Source organism: Madurella fahalii (genome assembly GCF_045866475.1).
Source record: "Madurella fahalii IFM 68171 DNA, scaffold_1, whole genome shotgun sequence".
Taxonomy (NCBI): Eukaryota; Fungi; Ascomycota; class Sordariomycetes; order Sordariales; genus Madurella; species Madurella fahalii.
This window is the reverse complement of record NW_027263971.1, coordinates 8266717-8285301: the sequence shown is the minus strand read 5'-3', so window position 1 is coordinate 8285301 and position 18585 is coordinate 8266717. Positions and strand designations below refer to the sequence as shown.

Below are 18585 nucleotides of genomic sequence, written 5' to 3'. Positions count from 1 at the left end.
GCTTACGGCTACCAAATCGAGGAACTTATGCGTATACATATCACACATATCACCAAATTGGAATTCCTTTATGCGTTTAGAGAAACGTTTTTTACTTCTTTTACCGAGAAGAATATCCAAGGAGCCTTTGCTGGAGCAGGTCTTATACCGTACGATCTAGAAAGGGTTATTTCCAAGATGGATATACGTCTCCGAACCCCAACTCCACCAATCTCGTAGCCAGGTACGGCATTACCTTGGCAATCTCAAACACCGCAAAACCCCCGAGAGGCCACCTTACAGAAAGACTTTATCAAAGGCCAGATATCCAACTACTAAGGCAGTTCTCCGATACCTATACTAGCTGCCGTAGACCAATTAGCCAAAGGTACGATGGCTGTGATGCACGAAGTAGCTCTTTTACGTACAGAGGTCTCGGCACTACGAAAGGCCAATAAGGGGCTTAGTAAGCGACGGAGAGCCAAAAAAACACGTATACGGCTTGGAGGGTCTTTTACCGTACAAGAGGCACAGGATCTACTGGATCAAAAGGCTGCAGATGAGCAGGCAATCTACGAAAGACGACAAGATAGTGGTAGTACAAGGGGGTCTACTACGAAGATTCGGTGCTGTGGTACGTGCGGCAAGCCCGGTCATAATGCATGTACGTGTCAGGAGGCTGGAGAATCGTCCGATTCATCTATTTCTGGTTCAGTTATTGTTATTTCCTAGTGGTGGTGTTGTAATTGAGGATAGTTGTGGTGAGGTAGTGGAAAGTGGTCAGCTCGCTTATATGGTCAGCTCGCTTATAATATACGTTATACGGCTTTCTTTTGGAGAAGATTCCATTTTGTTTCGTAGGAGAAATTGATGTTGAAGTTGAAAGATGCTAAAAGTGGAAGAAGTGCGCGACTCGTTATGCTGCGCGACTCGTTAATTATGCAAAGTACGTTACCTGTTTTTAGGCTGCAAATGTGTGAAATTTGAACCAAAGGAAAGTCTGTCAGAAGCGCTGCACTCTTTGGATTTGGTGGAATTGATGGGGGTTGCAACTGCTTGATTGAACTGCTTGTTCTGTAGCTCTCTGGCTTCACCAGAGAGCCCACTAAGTATTATAGTTGTGAATGGTGGCAAATGGTGTGACAAATGTAGCCCACACCAGCTGCACTGAATTTAGCTCGGGTGCTCACACCAGAGTTCAGCTCTGTTATCCACACGTCTATGGTGTTCTGGCCAGAGGCTAGAACCTCCTTCTTTCTGACAAAGTCTACTGTTAGCTTTGCTTTAATTGCTTTGTGCCGAGTGTCGCACCCCCGACCTGCAGAGAATATTTTCTCATTGGCTAAACCTAGCTTAGCTCGTGCGCCCATTATATTCAATTGATGATAATTCTAGTAACGATGTAACCACTAGTAACAGGCAGAGGGACCCCTTAGGTTGCGCCACACAAGACGTTGGTGATAGTCATCTTCCTGGTCGTGATAATGGTGGCGGCGAGGGTGGTGGTGGCGATGACGGTAATAATGACGACATGGCAATGAGGGGGACAAGTGACCGGACAAGCTTTAATGGTCAGCCTATCTCAACGAGTTGTACTCATAGAGGAAGGTGCCTGCTAGCGTTTCTTGTCAAGTTGGTAATCTATCCAACGGACGTAATGCATCTGATGCCAATTCTATCAGCCCAAACAACATCGCTTTATATTTGCAAGTTCAATGCAAAAGCGGGACCAGTACATCATCATCTGAATATCTGGAAGGTACTAGAATTAGTAAATAAGTATATATTAACACACCCTCCCGGACCCTTCTAGTGGCACGCTATGATTAGAAAAATAGAGAGGAGAGTAGGGAGGACGGCAGGACAGGAATGGATGGGGTGTATTTATGACTTTAGTTGCAGCAGCTTCACCACGGCCTCATGCCCGCTCCCAGCAGCCCTGTGCAGTGGTGTTTCTTCCCTACCATTCTTCGCATCCATCGCAGCACCCCGATCCAGCAGCAGCTTCACCACGGCCTCACGCCCGTTCCTAGCAGCCCTGTGCAGTGGTATTTCTTCCCCGTAATCCTTCGCATCAATCGCAGCACCCCGATCCAGCAGCAGCTTCACCACGGCCTCATGCCCGCTCCCAGCAGCCCTGTGCAGTGGTGTTTCTTCCCTACCATTCTTCGCATCAATCGCAGCACCCCGATCCAGCAGCAGCTTCACCACGGCCTCACGCCCGTTCCTAGCAGCCCTGTGCAGTGGTATTTCTTCCCCGTAATCCTTCGCATCAATCGCAGCACCCCGATCCAGCAGCAGCTTCACCACGGCCTCATGCCCGTTCCTAGCAGCCCTGTGCAGTGGTGTTCCTTCTACACCATCCTTCGCATCAATCGCAGCACCCCGATCCAGCAGCAGCTTCACCACGGCCTTATGCCCGCTCCCAGCAGCCCAGTGCAGTGGTGTTCCTTCCCCGTAATTCTTTGCATCAATCGCAGCACCCCGATCCAGCAGCAGCTTCACCACGGCCTCATGCCCGTTCCTAGCAGCCCTATGCAGTGGTGTTTCTTCCCCACCATCCTTCGCATCAATCGCAGCACCCCGATCCAGCAGCAGCTTCACCACGGCCTCATGCCCGTTCCCAGCAGCCCAGTGCAGTGGTGTTCCTTCTACACCATCCTTCGCATCAATCGCAGCACCCCGATCCAGCAGCAGCTTCACCACGGCCTCATGCCCGCTCCCAGCAGCCCAGTGCAGTGGTGTTCCTTCCCCACCATCCTTCGCATCAATCGTAGCACCCCGATCCAGCAGCAGCTTCACCACGGCCTCATGCCCGCTCCTGGCAGACAAATGCAACGGCGTCCATCTAAACCGATCCTTAGACTCGATAATGGCGGCACCCTTCTCAAGCAGCTCCTCAAGCAGCACCCTGACCACATCATCCCTTTTGGAAGCTTCATCCACGTCTGCAATTGCTGCCAGGTGTAAAGCAGTTCTGCCGTTATGGTCACGCAGTCCCGTTTTCGAATCTCTCCAGAGACGCCGAACTATGTTGGTATGTCCCTTCGATATGGCCCAAAGCAATGCGGTACGCCCCAAGTTGTCCACAAAGTTTATATCTGCCCCTGCTTCAACGAGTGATTCTAATACAGCGCTGCTTCCATGCATAGCTGCGTAATGTATAGGCGCCACCCCGCCAACATCCTGTGTGTTGATATCTGTGCCTTCTCGTAGGAGATGTTGCACCACTGAGGCATCTCCATGTCGGCAAGCATAATGCAATGGTGTCCGTCCATGGGCGTCTTGTCCGTTAACGTTGGCTCGATATTCCAGCAGCTTTGATAAGGCCTGAGAGGACGGTTTCGCAGCTGCATAATGGAGTGGTGTCCAGTCGAGGATGTCCTTCTCGTCAATCCCTGCTCTACTTGCTTTGAGGCATTGTACGAGATCCCAGGACTCATCCTTATGGGCCATCCAGTGCAGACTTGTAAACTTGAGCGTCTTGTCTTCACCCGTTAAAGGATTGGTGTTTTCAATAAATGAACATCCCCAGGAACGGCCTTGTACCTTGTATAGCTTGAGCAGACGCGTCACGATATCGACACCGGCATTTCGTAACTCGTTGTCAAGTTTTGACTTGACCTGCTCTAGCTCTTGGGTATCCTCCTGTCCTAATTGCTGAGCTTTCCTGGTCTTTAAAACGTCGGTGACTGCGTTTAAGCACTCCATCAACAGGGCAGTGGCCTTGGCGACAATGTCCTCGTGTTGTAGGTATGTCCTCGCTGTTCGAAACTGCCACAAGTACACATCGGCAGCCTCCTTCCAATGCCCTCGCTGTTCGTGTGGCCGGGCGTATTTTCTCGTCCATTCAATGATGGCATTAACACAAGGTAGCCTATCCTCCCCGCTGAGTGGTGGAATGATGCACTGGTAGACTTCCTCCAGGCTTCCAAGTCCGGTGCTGTGGATGTCCTGGGCCATTTTGGAAAGCTGATTGTTTTGTAGCGTGAAGGAGTGGCAGGCTGCATCGTGGCTGGCCTCGCCCGTTTCTGTAGGGCATATGTCCACTTCACCGGGCATAGGACCTGCCATGTTCTTCACGGCGGCCCACATGAAGACGGAGAACATGTGCTGGGCGAATAATGTCCCCAGGGAGCTATATGATTCGCTTGCCAAAACCACATGCGTCTTCTCCTCATTACCGCCTTGGCGGTTAACTGTATCGTTGCTGGGGGTTGCCGTCGAAGGTCGGACCTTGTAGAATTGTCGCTGACCCCCTGAAGAAGAACCAGGGCTCGAGCCGGACATGAATCCGACGATTCGATGCGTCTCCACCTCGATTGTGGTGCCGTCATCGGTTGCCTCCTCGATCTGCTCAACTTCGCGGACTCTGACGGCACCGTCAGGCATCCACCAGCGGAGATGCTGGTGCAGGCATTCTGAGTATGAGCCAAGGAGCTGCAGGCTCCGTTTTACTGGTGTTCCCTTTGCCCGCAACCACGCGTCGTCCTTTGTCGGTTTTCGATTTTTCACCACATCACGTTGCCGCTCTTCTTCCTCGGCATCCTTTGGATTCTCGTGTTCGTAGACCGAATACAGCCACAGCGAAAGTGCTGCTTCAATCTCGTCCGAGTAGGCTTTCCACCTGCCATTTTCGAGCAGTTCCACGCGAAAGCGGACTGGCTCGCGGTCGGACCCATGGAGCGACTTGGTGGCCGGGATGGACCAGGTGAGCGTTCCCTTTGGCAGCGTAGGACCAAAGAGGGCATCCATTGTCGCTTCTATCGCACGCGCCAGGGAGATGGCCTCTACAGACGCAGGTCCGTGCCAGTCAGCCAGCGCACCAAGACTTCTCCGTATCAACATCACCCTGTGGGCTGTCGACTTCTCCTGGTCCTGCAGCTGCTCTATTAGGGTTTCGGGGTCGGCGGGGATGCTGTTTGAGCTCTTCTCTAGTTCGCTGCAGTGTTTTGCATCTTCCACCGCGGCAATTCTCCAGTCCCAGCCGCCGTCCTTGTCGCCTTCGCCGCCTTTTTTGCCGCGCCAAGGTCTCCAATAGGTGTCTCGATTCGTTATAGAGGGACACAGCCAAGGGGTATTCTCGCGATCCCCGCCAAGAGTCATGGCCAGCCAATCCATCTCATGGCCTGGAAGAAGAGGCTGCGAGCTGAGGGGTTTGGCAAGATTGCGACGGACCCACGTTCTGAGGATGGTCATGACGACAATTGCACCAAGCTGGGCCAAAGGGGCAGACCAGTGCATACCGCGGAGTCCGACAAACTGCGCGGCGAAGCCGCAGATGCTGACCATGGTCCCGATAGTGGCCGCGACATATTTTGGTTCTCGTGCTCGTCGCGACGTCGTAATAAGAGGCTGTGCGTTCTCGGGGAAGATTGCAAAGGGCTCAAAAGCCTGGTCGTTGACGGTTCCAGATCTCTGCAGCCAGACAATTCGAGCTGCCTTGCCGGCCGCCGGACGGTACCTGCGCTCCATCGTGCTGGTCTCGACGACGTAGGCACAGGTGAGAATGCCGGCCACCAGGAGCAGCGTACCCATCGCAGTGCACGGAAAGGCGTAGCCAGCAACGGGGTTTTCATCCTTTCGTAGCGTGAGATGGTATGTGGCAAATCCGGAGAAGATGACGACCCCGACCTGAAGGATGATGCCAAGCGCAGCAACCGCATACAGCTCTCTCCTGCCCACTTGGTTCTGGATATTGAGCGTAAGGTTGGGTGCGGGAACGAGATTGGGCCGATGGCCGATGGTGTTTCGAAGAATAACCGGGAAGTCGTCCGACTCCTCGTCGCCACGATCTGGCTGAAGGAGCCTTCCGAGGATGCGTTCTCGGATGCTAGGCGCTAACAAGAACGTAAGACACGGTAATGGAGGAGGAGTGGATACGTTTTACTTACCATCGTCCAGGAGGTACTTATTCCCGCTGTCCTTCTTCTCGCCGTCCTTCTCGCCATTTTTCTTCTCGCCATTTTTCTTCTCGCCGTTTTTCTTCTCGCCGTCCTTCATTTCCATTACCCGCACATTCTGGGCGATTATTGGGTTCCCAGGCTCACTCTTCCCACCTTTCTCGGGCAGGAGGAGGATGAATTCCCGGATGGGCCCTACGCCCATCACTCTCACGACCTCGCCGCCGTTCCAGAGCTCGCATACCTCATTCGAGGTAGAGGACATCAGCTCGGACTCAGCGACGGCGCGGCTCTCCCTAGCTCTTCCAATGATGGCTTTGAGCCACGACGGCCCGCCGACTCGGATAGCGCCAACAACGGCGGTGATTATGCCCAACGGGGCCATTGCCAAGATAATATTGTCAGCCCAGCCCATGGATTGGCTCATGAACTGCGTAGTAACCCTTTCTCCGAAGAGGGCCAGCAGCCTAAGCGCGTGCGATGCAGCATCAGTACGCTGATTATGATACAGAGACAGCGCCACTTACGGAGCTAGATCGGTAGGTAAGTTGTTGGCGATATCATCTCCGCCATCTGCGGCGGCGCAGGTGGCGTAAGCGATGAGGCAGGCCCCGGCGGCCAACATCGTAAGGTAAGGAGATCGAAACAGACAGTTTAAGATATCGAAGTTTAAGCAGCTACTTCCTCCCTCCTCGATACTCCCATATGAGAACGGCCACTGTTGGTTTCGGCGAGGGCGAAATATGGTGCGCGGGGACCTCCCGGCAGCTGCATGGTTGTCCGCGTTGGGGGGACACAAGCCAAAGCGGAGTTTTCCATAAACGGCAAAGCCAACACTGCAGCTTGCTGCGGGAGGACGGAAGAGGCTCCATCTACAATAGTCTCCTTCGGGGCGAGCAATACTAACCAATTACCGTTCGCAGCTTAGTTGCTCCCAATCAGCGTTGCCACGCAGCACCCGCTAAAAGGGCCACGAATGCGTTCCCACCCGCTTCCTCACAAATCAAACCCTGTACGAGACATCACCATGAAGTGCTAAGTGGGTGGCCAAAAAAGTGACACTAATTGGTAAATCCTCATCGCAACAGTGGTTAGCGAGCCGCTCTATGCAAAAAAAATCATCATATCACAACCACTAGGGCTAAGTTTTTGTATAAATGGCTTTAGTGTCACTCCTGTTTTTTTTAACCACCTACTTAACAGAGGTCGGGGCCAAAAGTAAGTGCCCTCTCCTGTTAAACGAGAGCACCGGCCACCCGTGCGAAGAACTTAGCCAGAACGTCAAAAATACTGTGATGTATAACCCCACTATTCCCAACTTGTTTAGAGTGCTGCAGCTTCTCCACACACAGAATAGCTGTCGCACATTTGACTGCCAAATTAGCAATTATAATATCGCCTAGACAAGTTGTTGTCAATAAGTGTAGAGTTCTGATAGTGAAACCATTATAGTGTAATACACTGAAGTAAAGTTTTTATTTCACAGTCCTAGGTAGCTAAAAAAAAAAAAAAAAAAAAAAAAAAAAAAAAAAAAAAAATTTACAGGGGGATCGCCTAAATAGGATTTACAAGGCTAGAAGGCTAGAAGGCTATAGATATGTAGATTAGAGAGGTAAGGTAGGCTAGAAGTGGTTGAAGGCCGAGAACTGAGACGTGGGCTATTTACATCCGACGCTAAATACAACATGAGATATTGGTGTATATTCAACAGTCTCATTTTTTTTTTTTTTTTTTTTTTTTTTGGCGATTCGATATTCAAATGTTCGCAAGCTGCGTCGCGCAGTTGAGGTGATTGGAGAGGTTTGGCGTGCAAAATCTGCAGAATGACAGAGAAACTCGAGCGCGCCGCCAATCCTTCAGCTATGCGAGAGACTGACAATTGGAGATGGATTGGGAAGGTCATGCAGCTGTTTATTAGGTAGAGGATCCGGGAGCGGAAAGCGCTGCCACAGCACCCTCATCCGGGCCAGCCACCACATCTACTCCAGAGTTTTTTTTTTTTTTTTTTTTTTTTTTATGAGTGGGGGGGGGGGGGGGGTGCAGTTTGGGACCAAAAGGTGATTGACGATCCTGAGGCTGTGTAGACGGATTATTCAGAAACACATTAGAATCAGCGCTATAAGGAGAACAACACTGGCCAAGGCAGAACGAAAGGCAGAAGGGAATAACACGTGATCCCCTGCATCCCCCCAATTCTTTCCTAGTTCAAAGTTTCTCCGCCCTCTGACCTTTTGATCTTGTCAACCCCACATCACACGGCCAAGAAAGTTCACATACGACGCCGGGAAAGCAGCCCTCATTGCTCAAGTCATCATGTTCTCAATCGAAGAGATTCGAGCTCTATCAACTCCTCATTGGGAGTTGGAAAAGGTAGCCACCCCTCGCCTTTTAACCATAGTTACAGTGGAATGTCCCCCCTGGCAGGTCTGACACAGCCAGCTCTTTCGCGAAAAGTCGCCCAGGACAGGATCAAAACCGATCCTCAGCCTAGCCGACATCCAAATGGCCCGCCTCTTCATCCGCATGTTTTACAACATCCGCAACGGCACCAAGCCAAAACCGTCCAGCCAGCCCTTTCTGACCCAAAACATCACCATCCCCGTCCGCGACGGCACGCAGCTCTCCACGCGCGTGTACACCCCCCGGAAACCATCCGCCCAGGGATGTCCGTGCATGTTTGTCTGCCACGGGGGCGGATACGTCTTCGGCGAGCTAGACGGGCAGGATTGGCTCTGCGAGCTGTTTACCTCGATGGGCGGTGTTGCGGTCGATGTTTCGTACCGGCTTGCTCCCGAACATACATTCCCGACGCCGATCCATGACACATATGACAGCCTGGTCTGGGTGGCCCAGAATTTTGGGCAGCTCCACATCAACCCGGCCAAGGGGTTTATTCTCGCTGGCGAGAGTAACGGCTCGGATATCGCGCTCGCGATTGCACACCTCTATCGAGAGCAACATCCTGTCCTTCCGGCACTGACGGGACTGTATCTCGCTTGTCCGATGGTCATGGATAAGGACACTGTGCCGGAAAAGTACAGGGACTACTTTTTGAGTATGGAGCAGAATGCCGACGGGCCGATTCTAGTTACCAAGAGTATGGACTTTATCGAGAGTAAGCCATATCTGATCTATCACTGATCCTCAGCGGCTGGGACACTTGATGATACTAATAAGGGCTTAGCGGTGTACAAACCAGACAAAAGCAGCCCACTCGCCCTCCCTATCCTATTCCCAGACCAGTCGAAACTGCCAAAGACGTATCTGCAGATCGCAGGGATGGATCCTCTCCGCGATGGAGGGCTGATCTTTGAGGAGGTGCTCAAGGAGAGTGGTGTAGAGGTCAAGACTGATCTCTATGCAGGCTTGCCGCATTGTTTCTGGGGGCCTTTTATCCATGCAGACTTTACAAAGAGACACAAGACGGATACTGCTGCTGGGCTGGCTTGGCTGTTGACGAATTGACAGGGACGAATTTGCCGGTCGAAAACTTGGTGGGCTGAATTACGATTTCTGTACTCGATATCTCTCCATGATGATAAACACTACTCTCTGGTTCGTCATCAGTCAACGACAACGAAGTCAAAGAAGTCTCTAAATGACACCGGGTTTGCTTCGTGGGTCCGACCAACTCAGTGGTCAACAGTCCTGCGGCTTCCCGTTGTGGTCGACGGCGCTGTGTCGGTAGGAACGCTTTCTGTGAGGATATCGATCGTCAAATTTGTAATCGGTGGAGTGGTCGGTATCTCCACATCAGGTATCGTTTCAAGAGAACTCGTACTGATGACGGCAGTTAGACTTGGAGCAGTAGGACTCAAGCTCGTCGTCATTATTTCGTCCTTTTCCCGGGCTGTCACCTTAACCCCAATTGTGATGATCACCTCCTTCACATCCACATCGTCCCTTCATCTGCTGCATCGCTTGTCAAGTCGTATCTTGCCACAAGGAGAACCTCAAATACGCTCAACCTGCAGACTCAAGTATATAGTGACAATCACAGCCCAGTACGCAGATGACACCGTCTCTCGAGATGTAGGCTTCGGAAGTCATGCAGCATTTCGTCTTTAAAATAGACTGGCTTAACGGACAAATCCGGCCGCCTAAGCCACTGTATTCACGATCGAGGGAAGAAAAAAAAAAAAAAAAAGGCTGGAAAAATCCCGGGATTTCCTGCAAGTGAGAAAGACTACCAAGGCAGGTAACGCCCAGAATCGCTTTAAGTCTTGAAAACGCAGAGACTCACGAATATCGAGGCTGCTATGGAATCTCCAACCCCACCGGGAAGAGACAAAATAAATTGCAGAAGAAACTCCCCATCATTTCCAGGCCTTGGCGGGACGGAGCTTTTCTTTCCAGTATCATCCGTGAAATAACAACTTCAAGATAGCGCCTTGGGCTTCTTTGAGGGCGCCAACAACCGGATTCCCAAGCATCAAAAATAAAGTCGATAGTATTGAGAGCTCTCGCCCTACAGCTCCTCCAAAATGTTCTGGCCGCCAACATCCGCCCCATCTTCGTCTTCAAACAAGTGCTCAAATCCAACACGACAGCACTCCGGACATCCGGGTTCAGTAGTTAGTCTCATCATGTTTGGCGCCGGCATCCCCAGCAACGGCGATATCCTGTTGTCGCGCAAAAGTGACGCCGCAATTGCCACCCAGCGATTGCACCTTAAGTATGACATGTACTACCCCAACACGCCAGGCAGTAAAGATACCTTGATTACGCCCAAGGGGGCGTATGTAAGCGGTGGCGCGCTCAAAGAAAAAGTGCGCTCGCTCAAGGCTGGAAATGACACTAGTGTCGACCGACCCGAAATATCCATGAATTCGCAGAACATCAAGAATCTGATGGCCAGTCCCAGACCCGTCGCTGACTTACCACCCTATCGCAACTTTGCAGCACTCAAGGAAGCGTGGGCCTTGACGCCGTCAACAACGATGACGATTCTATCTACGATGTCGCGAGCACCGTGACATTTTCCAAGATGCTAGGACAGATCGAGTACAAGTATACGATTGCGCCGCACACCAACACGCGGTTCTGGTCCAGTCTTAAGACGCAGCCCAACAATGGGCTGCAGGAACCCAATTAATGACCCCTTGAACCTGATGCCCTGCATCTGCGAACCACTCAGGTTCCAGCCCATGGCCCAAGGTCGTGTCACTACGCCGACGTCCAATGGCCACTGCAGCGTCGAAGCTGCAGCATAAACCGAAAGAAAAGAGCTCCAGCTCCAGGGCCCGTGTCGCCGACTCCAGCCTTTCCCCGCATTATGACGATTTTTACTGCGCAGACGATATGGCAGGACAATGGAAAAAAGCTGGTCGAGACAAGAGCGCTGCACGAACGGCTCTTGAAAATGACGACTTTCCAGAAATAACCAGTATCTCTCACGGCAACAGGAGCGTTATCATGGAATTCAAAGGGCCTGTAAGCCTGGAGACGTGGAGCGAATCTACCGGCACATATGAGACCTCCAGGAATATACATTAGTGTGATCACAAGTGCCACCCAAATCAATATCATACAACCCGGGTCCGGCATTGTTCTAGCTGAACTGAAAAGAATACTCGAGGAGAAACCGGCATCGAGATTTGCAGAACTGGCGCAGGCTCTAGTTCCTTTTACCGCCACCAATGAGTGGGCGCAGCATCCGCAGTTCCTGAAACACTGGAAAGGGGATGCCACTCTCGAAGTTGCGATCGGCACCGGTGCAGGCCAGGAAAAGTCAGGATTCTCCATCAGTCCCGACGGCTTTGCCAAGGAATGTCGAGACTCCGGATTCAGCCCGGCTTTCCTGGGGAAGCTGGTTGGAAAGCGATCCCTGTTTGAGCACCTCGTCGGGTTCGATCCGTCCGGAGAGCGGCCGACAACCCTGGAACTCGGCATGTCAACGTACTAGAACGACTCATTTACGTGTCTATTGCGTGTCAACTTGGTAGAGAAGGCCGGCCGGGCCCTCATCTTTCTCAAGCTAAGCGCGTCACTACGAGACGCTGAGGCACCCCTCTCGGTCGACCACTTTGTCGAATGGCTAGAAAGGAACAAAGCAGCGCTAAAATGGGACCCGCTGCTCATTGCCAACAGTGTGCTGAGCTTCTACCAGCACCGCTCGTACTCGTACGTCAACTGGCGCAAGGACCTGTACGGCATGGAATCGCGGCTCGGCATCACGGAGCAGGCCGCCGTCTTCAAGCAGAACGGCTACCAGGCCGTGTCTTTTGACTACGATAAGCTCAACGTCGACCTCGCTTGGCTCTCTAGACGGGAAGCCGAGACATCACTCGCCGTTTCTACCATGGTGCAACAAGCAAACGCTCTGTTCCGACTGGCCGAGTTGCTCGACAGAGAAGAAAAGTCGGGCAAGCCGTCCATGACGACAGAAGAAATCCAGTCCACCATTCTCCGGGCCGAGTTGTTTCTTAAGAACGCCGCTATGGTTGACGGCCTGGTCGAGAGCATGAGGGCTGTGCTCTACAACCGCATCACAAAGCACGACTCGAACTCGATGAAGACCATTGCCGTCCTGACACTTTTTTTTCTCCCGTCCACCTTTGTGTCGTCCGTCTTCTCGACCGGCGTCTTCAACTTTCACGCAAGCGAGGGAGACCAGCCGCAGACCATTTCGCGGTGGGCATGGGTGTATCTGCTCGTGTGTCTGTTGCTTACGGCTGTCACACTCCTGCTCTGGCTTGTTTGGTATCTCTGGGGCAGTCTGTGGCTGAAGAAACTTCATCTCACGAGGGCACATTCCAGCAATAACATGACGCGGACGCTCAACGGGAAGGGTGTGGCCGGTCTGGCCGATGCCCCCAAGGGTAAAGATGTGGAGAAAGGCGATGATGCATCGTCAAGTCAATTGGATGGAAGCCGGACTGACGTCGACTCGAGCGCTTTGCTGATAAACTCTTGGCAGCTCTGGAAGAGGGCGAGGGTGATAAGAGCAAGCGTGAAGCAAGCAATGTGTGAGGACAACAAAGTTGGATTGCTCCGCTCAGGAAAGAGCTACTCCTCCATCCTCTCGCCTCTCCCATTGCACCCGACCAGCTCCAGACTATCAGTCACCCCCGGTATCTCATTCTTGACCCACTCGTGTCCACCACAACCATTTGCCAGCGCCCTGCCGAATCCGCCTTTAGGTACTTCACCACCAGACGCTTCCCAACCCTCGCCAAACAGGTAGAGAGGATCAACAGTGCCAATAGCAATGCTGATATTCGGACCCGCCTCGCGCCGCCAGCCGATAAAAGTGCCGCAGTTGCTGCAGAACGGTCTGGCGTTGCCTTCGGTGCAATAGTAATTCTTCCAGGTGTCTTTAGAGTCCCAGGTTACAGAGGACCAGGGGACCTTGTGGTTCATGAAGAAGAGGGACGAGGTGCTCTTCCTGCACTGGGTGCACTGGCAGGTTCCGCTCTGGGGTTTGTCAGCGGTCAGTTCGTACCGGCAGGTGTTGGTTGGTATGATGGGGGTTGATTGGTTCGACTGACGCCATCTTTGAAGTCGTGATTCTCCGGGAAGTTGACGGTGTAGCGGATCTTGCCGCAAAGGCAGCCGCCGGTAATTTTCTTTGGGAGGGGGCCAATGTCAAAGTCTGCCATTTCCTCTTTTTAAGCGATATCTGATGATGGGAATGGGGTGTTGAAGGGAGATTCAAGCAACTTTATTCTTAATGGTGGTGTGCGGCCTGACATTGGTCCGTTCTTATCATCAGCCAACTCGCAGTTAATTACCAGTTATCTTGGATCTAGGACGTCATAACGACGGAACTGGGCGATCTTCAGATCCTCACCAACAGATCTAAAAGCATGCCGAGACATGAAAATGAAGGCATCGCCATCCCTCGCCTCAATTATAATCCACTGCAGTCACTCAAATTACACCCTGCCATACGGCAAACCCGTTGATCCGGAAGCGACACTACATTCCCTCAATAAAACTGTCGGAAAAATAAAAAAAAATAAAAAATGTGCAACTGTGTGCCTCCCAATGGCGACACCACGTCCGCTTCATGCGCGTTGGTCTGGACTCGGCTGCCTGTCTGCTACGTTATAGCGTTTTAGGTTGATTGATGTTTTTACAGGAACAGAGCCATCCGTCCGTACGGTCTCCAAGCGCAGCCAAATGGCGCTTTGTCGTTGGGGCTAGAAATAAGGTTGTGGCCCAAATTGAAGATCTAATGGCAGCAAGTAGCCCGCCTTTCAATATATTTAAAGGGCCTCTTGGGCAGTATGTCCGACTCAGCATCATGCCGTTCAGGAAACGTTTCTACTACCGCTCCACTGTGTTTTTTTGTCTGCCAATCCCTGCTAGTGATTGGCACAATGCTGGGCACTTGCAGGCATTTCCATGCTTTCCATATGCCCAACATCCGCCCGAGCCATGTATATGTCCCAATCGAACCACAATCTACCTGGTTCTATGTGCAGCTCCGCCCCATCATCGGCGCGGGCCGCTCCGTCCTTATCGCTCGCCTCGTCGCTCCGCTATTCATCCTAGGGCATTCGAGACTCGCATTGATAGACACTCGCAATTTTTCTCGTCCTGAAGTTTGGTAGCAGGTACGTCCTCATACTATCGACACCTTATCACGGTCAGTAGTGTAGCTAACATAACAAGGTACGCGTCTTCTCGGTCCTCCACCTCCTCACAGTTCTCGACTCCATCCAAACAATGAGAGCACATCGATATAAATAAATAGGGTGCAGACATTATAAAGAGAAATTTGAACAGGAGGAAGTTTATATTCCTGATCAACAATTGACTATTTACCCCTGATTGTAATGGCAGAGCCGAGTTTGTAGCCTACCGCCAAATACACTAAATTCCAGGGGCAGCTCAAGCGGACCAGCAAACGTACCTACAGTGTTAGATACATTGAAGATGGGTTGCCCAAGGGCAAAGAGCCTGTGCCTAAGAAGCCGGAGCAGCTAAAGGTACGGTAGACGACCCTCCTAGCCCGGGGAAAGCCAGTGTCTATACCTACAAACAAGCTCTGCCAACAAAGCTGTACTCGAGCGAGTCTAGGGCATCGTCGCCAGGTTCGAGCCCTATAAAGATAGCGCCGAAACTAAAGTACTGCAGCCTGCTGAACTGCCGTATCCGGATGGTGATTTCAAGCTCCGAGAAAAGTAATTTTCAATCCCTATTAGTTCCCTACCTATCAAGAGCTAAGTATAAGATATCTAACTTCATTATAGAAAAGATCTCGATGAATACTTCCTCTCGGTCTACTGCTGTAGGAAGCTACATCATTCATCTCTATATAAGAGACTACAGAACTGGCCAACTTTGGCGGGTACTGCGATGGCCGATTTAGCTGTAAAACAGGGGTCTTCCTTAACTAATTGTTAGTCTTTTACCGGTAGTATAGCTGTTAACAGTTAACAGCCGCAAGGTACATACCTGTTATAAATTTTGATTGGAGCAAAAAGTCTTGGCTGACAGGCTTGCAAAGACCTGGAAAAATTTTACGGGCTGCTCTTTTTACGGGCTGCTCCTTTCACGGGCATTTTCCCTCCTTTCCTCCCTCTATACACTCAAAAATGCCGCGTCAACGGCGTGCTCAACGGGCCTCCCAGGACCACTTTTGCAATAGATGCCGCGAATATCGTCCCGTTAGCCAGTTTCGACTTCGCCCGAACGGTGCACCTTACACGACCTGTATGAACTGCAGTCGTGCCGCACCTCGGCATCGGTCTGCGGCACCTGTAGGCGTGGCTATAACGTTATATCCACGGCCTCTTGCTGTAGGTGAGCCTCTTAGTTGGCTTCCTTTAACGGGGATTGAGTCTGTTACGGCCTATGATCTTGGCCCGCAAACAATAGAGTGCACTGAGTGTGCTGCTTTATACTGGTTGGACGAGCATCTTACGGTAGGTATAGCCACCTTTCTCCTTTCCTATTTATATACTAATAGAGCTTGCTACAGAACTCGACTCCTGCAAACCCAAAGTTTGGGTCCTGTTGCTTATAAGGCGACGTTACCTTTTCTCCTTGGCAGCCGTTGCCTCCCTTTCTCCTCCGCTTTTTAACCGATAACGAGTCCTACGCATCTATCTTTCGAGATAACTTATGGCGGTATAACAATGCCTTTGCTTTTACTTCTATCTCTACGAGTCTGACTACGTATGGGGTTACAGGTAGCGGCCTAATGGACTACCAAATCTATAGTACCCTGTATCATCTATAGGGCCTACTTGAATCTATCCTAGGTCAACTCCCGTAGTTTGCCCAACTCTACTTCTTTGACCTGCAAACAGCTACTACATATCGTCTGGGCCGTAGTACAGACCTTGACCCTACTTTTCTCTCTGAGTTTACGGAGTTTTTATATACTAATAACCCCTTTATTTCTTAATACCTTATAGCACTTAAGCGTTTTACAGCGATTCCTAGCCCTATATAGGTGTTGTTGAACCTGTAAATGACCCTTATTGTTCAAAAGGGAGCAGATCTACATCGAGAAAACCTCCCTGTTGCAGATGATATAACTACTCTTATCCTAGATGAGTATACTAGGAGTGGTTTTCGGGACGTTATCTTGGCCCAATGTAGATCTAACGGAGCTATAAGAGGGTAGTCCTAGATCTATCCTCATTCAGCTATATACCTCCTATTAGTATACCTGTTAATGTTCCTACGAAGTAACTTTAGTTACCGAAAGGGGTTACCTTTACAGGATTACCGAGAACATAGGTGTATAAAGAAAACCCTTAATTAGAGGGTATAGTATAGATATATTTTATATACTCGTCTTAGTCAAAGTCAGACCCCTTTTCTTTTCTAGTAGCTATTCCAGTAGTTCTTAGTGGACTTATAGGCTATAAGCAACTAAATAAAGTTGTTGTAGCTTAGCTATTACCAGTAAGAGCTAAGAGCTGATTTATACCGGGGTATATAAGACTGGCTTCGAGATGGCGATAGCGATCCTATATAGCTTAGCTAGCGTATTATTTTACCTATTACTTACATTAGCAGAGCCCGTTTTATCGTATAATACTACTAGGATTCGATAGCAATTATCCGTAAACTTAGGTATCCTACTTTCTTCATTACTATTACCGTAAACCCTTACTAGCCTGAGATCCAGCGGGAACTTCTTATAGGCCAGAGCGCTTCTAACCGCCCTGATATTATTGGCTGTATCTTCGAGTTAAAGTGCCAGTCTATCTTATAGGAGCTAAAAGGCAGGTTGCTAGGAACTTTTGCAGGCACAGTCTGGACTATAGAATACCAGAAGCGCGGTCTACTTCACCGCTATATCCTTCTTTTCCTTACCCCTAAAGACTCTCGCTGTTATCTAGACCCTGTAAATATCAACCGTATTATTAGAGCTAAGATCCCTATAGAGGCTGAAGATCCTAATAGTATTCTACAGGCAATTGTTATAAATAATATAGTTTATAGCTCCTATAGAACTGACAATCCTAACTCGCCCTATATAGTTCGGGACCTGCGAACTAGGATTCTAAGCTGTTTAAAGCAGTTCCTAAAGATATTTATAGAAGAGACTACGGTATTAGAAGATAGATATCCCCGTTACAGGCGCCGGGATAATAGCCAAGTTATAGTTCGTAAGATTAATAGCCGGGAGATTCAGCTTAATAACCGTTAGGTTATTCCCTACAGCCCGTACCTCTCCCGCAAATATATTACTCACATTAACATTAAGATCTGTACCTCTATAAAGGCTATTAAGTATATATATAAATATGTATATAAAGGTACTAACTAGGCTATAGTTAATATCTCCCCTACTAAGTAGCTTAATAAGATCTATATACATCTATAGTACTACTACGTCAGTCCTATAGAGGCTATAGTCCAGCTATTCGAGTTCTATACCTACGAAGAGTACCCTCCTATTATTTGTCTTCCTATCTACCTTGAGGGTAAATAAGCTATTTTCTTTTAAACGAATATTACTACTAAAGAAGTTGCAGTAGCTATAGAGAGCCGTTAAACCGAGTTGATAGGGTTCTTTATATATAATACTATATATAGCAGTTCCTATAACTTACTATATATTGATTTCCCTATACAATATATCTAGGATAAGGAGAATCGAGTTTAGAAAACCCGTTAGCGAAGTACTTACATTGTCTATATATAGTATATCCTCCCTATTTCAAAGGAGCGATATTTCCTATAGGTTCTACTTTGCAATATCCCTAGCCTATAGTCCTTTAAGCATTTACAGACTATTAATAGCTATATTTATTCGACTTTTCAGGCTACTTACTTAGCTACTAGGTTACTTAACTCTGACCAGCAGTAGGTAGATTATTTCTAGGAGGCCTATATTTAGCAGAGTAGCTAAGCTTTACAGTACCTATTTATTATCTACCTACTTACTAGAGATATAGCAGATCCATTGAGTCTATAGTCCCAGTTTCAAGACTCTCTTTGTAATAACCTTCTGCTATATATTACTCAGTTTACAAATATCCTATAAGATATATAGGACCCTCATTTTGGTTACAGGTTATTTTTACTTTACAAGTTATTTATAGAGTTTAGGAAGATCTTATAGGACTTTAGTCTCCCCTATTTTTAATACGAATAACAGTCTACTGATAAGAACCGGCTCTTGGCCTTCGAGCTTTCTTATAGCTCTAAACAGCAATACTCTATATTTATAGATATCTACTCGAAGCTGAATCTAGGCTAATCTACTCTATTTAAGGAGATCACTTCTTAT

At 49.5% G+C, this 18585-nt stretch overlaps 5 protein-coding genes across 5 annotated transcripts; 3 read left to right on the top strand and 2 right to left on the bottom strand.

The window, feature by feature from the left end:
- Positions 1-1863: 1863 nt before the first annotated feature.
- MFIFM68171_02282 (uncharacterized protein) lies at positions 1864-6507 on the bottom strand (the record flags this gene model as incomplete). Its single annotated transcript, XM_071057704.1, has 3 exons — positions 1864-5819; positions 5874-6349; positions 6410-6507. The coding sequence occupies 3 exons, from the start codon at positions 6505-6507 to the stop codon at positions 1864-1866; spliced, it is 4530 nt and encodes a 1509-aa protein (XP_070913805.1).
- Positions 6508-8195: 1688 nt separating this feature from the next.
- MFIFM68171_02281 (Alpha/beta-hydrolase) lies at positions 8196-9347 on the top strand (the record flags this gene model as incomplete). Its single annotated transcript, XM_071057703.1, has 3 exons — positions 8196-8252; positions 8322-8997; positions 9067-9347. 3 exons carry the CDS (start codon positions 8196-8198, stop codon positions 9345-9347), a joined length of 1014 nt encoding a protein of 337 aa, XP_070913804.1.
- Positions 9348-10468: 1121 nt separating this feature from the next.
- Positions 10469-10977, top strand: MFIFM68171_02280 (uncharacterized protein; the record flags this gene model as incomplete). Its single annotated transcript, XM_071057702.1, has 2 exons — positions 10469-10620; positions 10785-10977. The coding sequence occupies 2 exons, from the start codon at positions 10469-10471 to the stop codon at positions 10975-10977; spliced, it is 345 nt and encodes a 114-aa protein (XP_070913803.1).
- Positions 10978-11352: 375 nt separating this feature from the next.
- On the top strand, positions 11353-12854 carry MFIFM68171_02279 (uncharacterized protein; the record flags this gene model as incomplete). Its single annotated transcript, XM_071057701.1, has 3 exons — positions 11353-11780; positions 11865-12703; positions 12802-12854. 3 exons carry the CDS (start codon positions 11353-11355, stop codon positions 12852-12854), a joined length of 1320 nt encoding a protein of 439 aa, XP_070913802.1.
- A 36-nt stretch (positions 12855-12890) lies between these two features.
- Positions 12891-13483, bottom strand: MFIFM68171_02278 (uncharacterized protein; the record flags this gene model as incomplete). The annotated part of the gene is made up of 2 exons (XM_071057700.1): positions 12891-13298; positions 13373-13483. 2 exons carry the CDS (start codon positions 13481-13483, stop codon positions 12891-12893), a joined length of 519 nt encoding a protein of 172 aa, XP_070913801.1.
- Positions 13484-18585: the final 5102 nt, after the last annotated feature.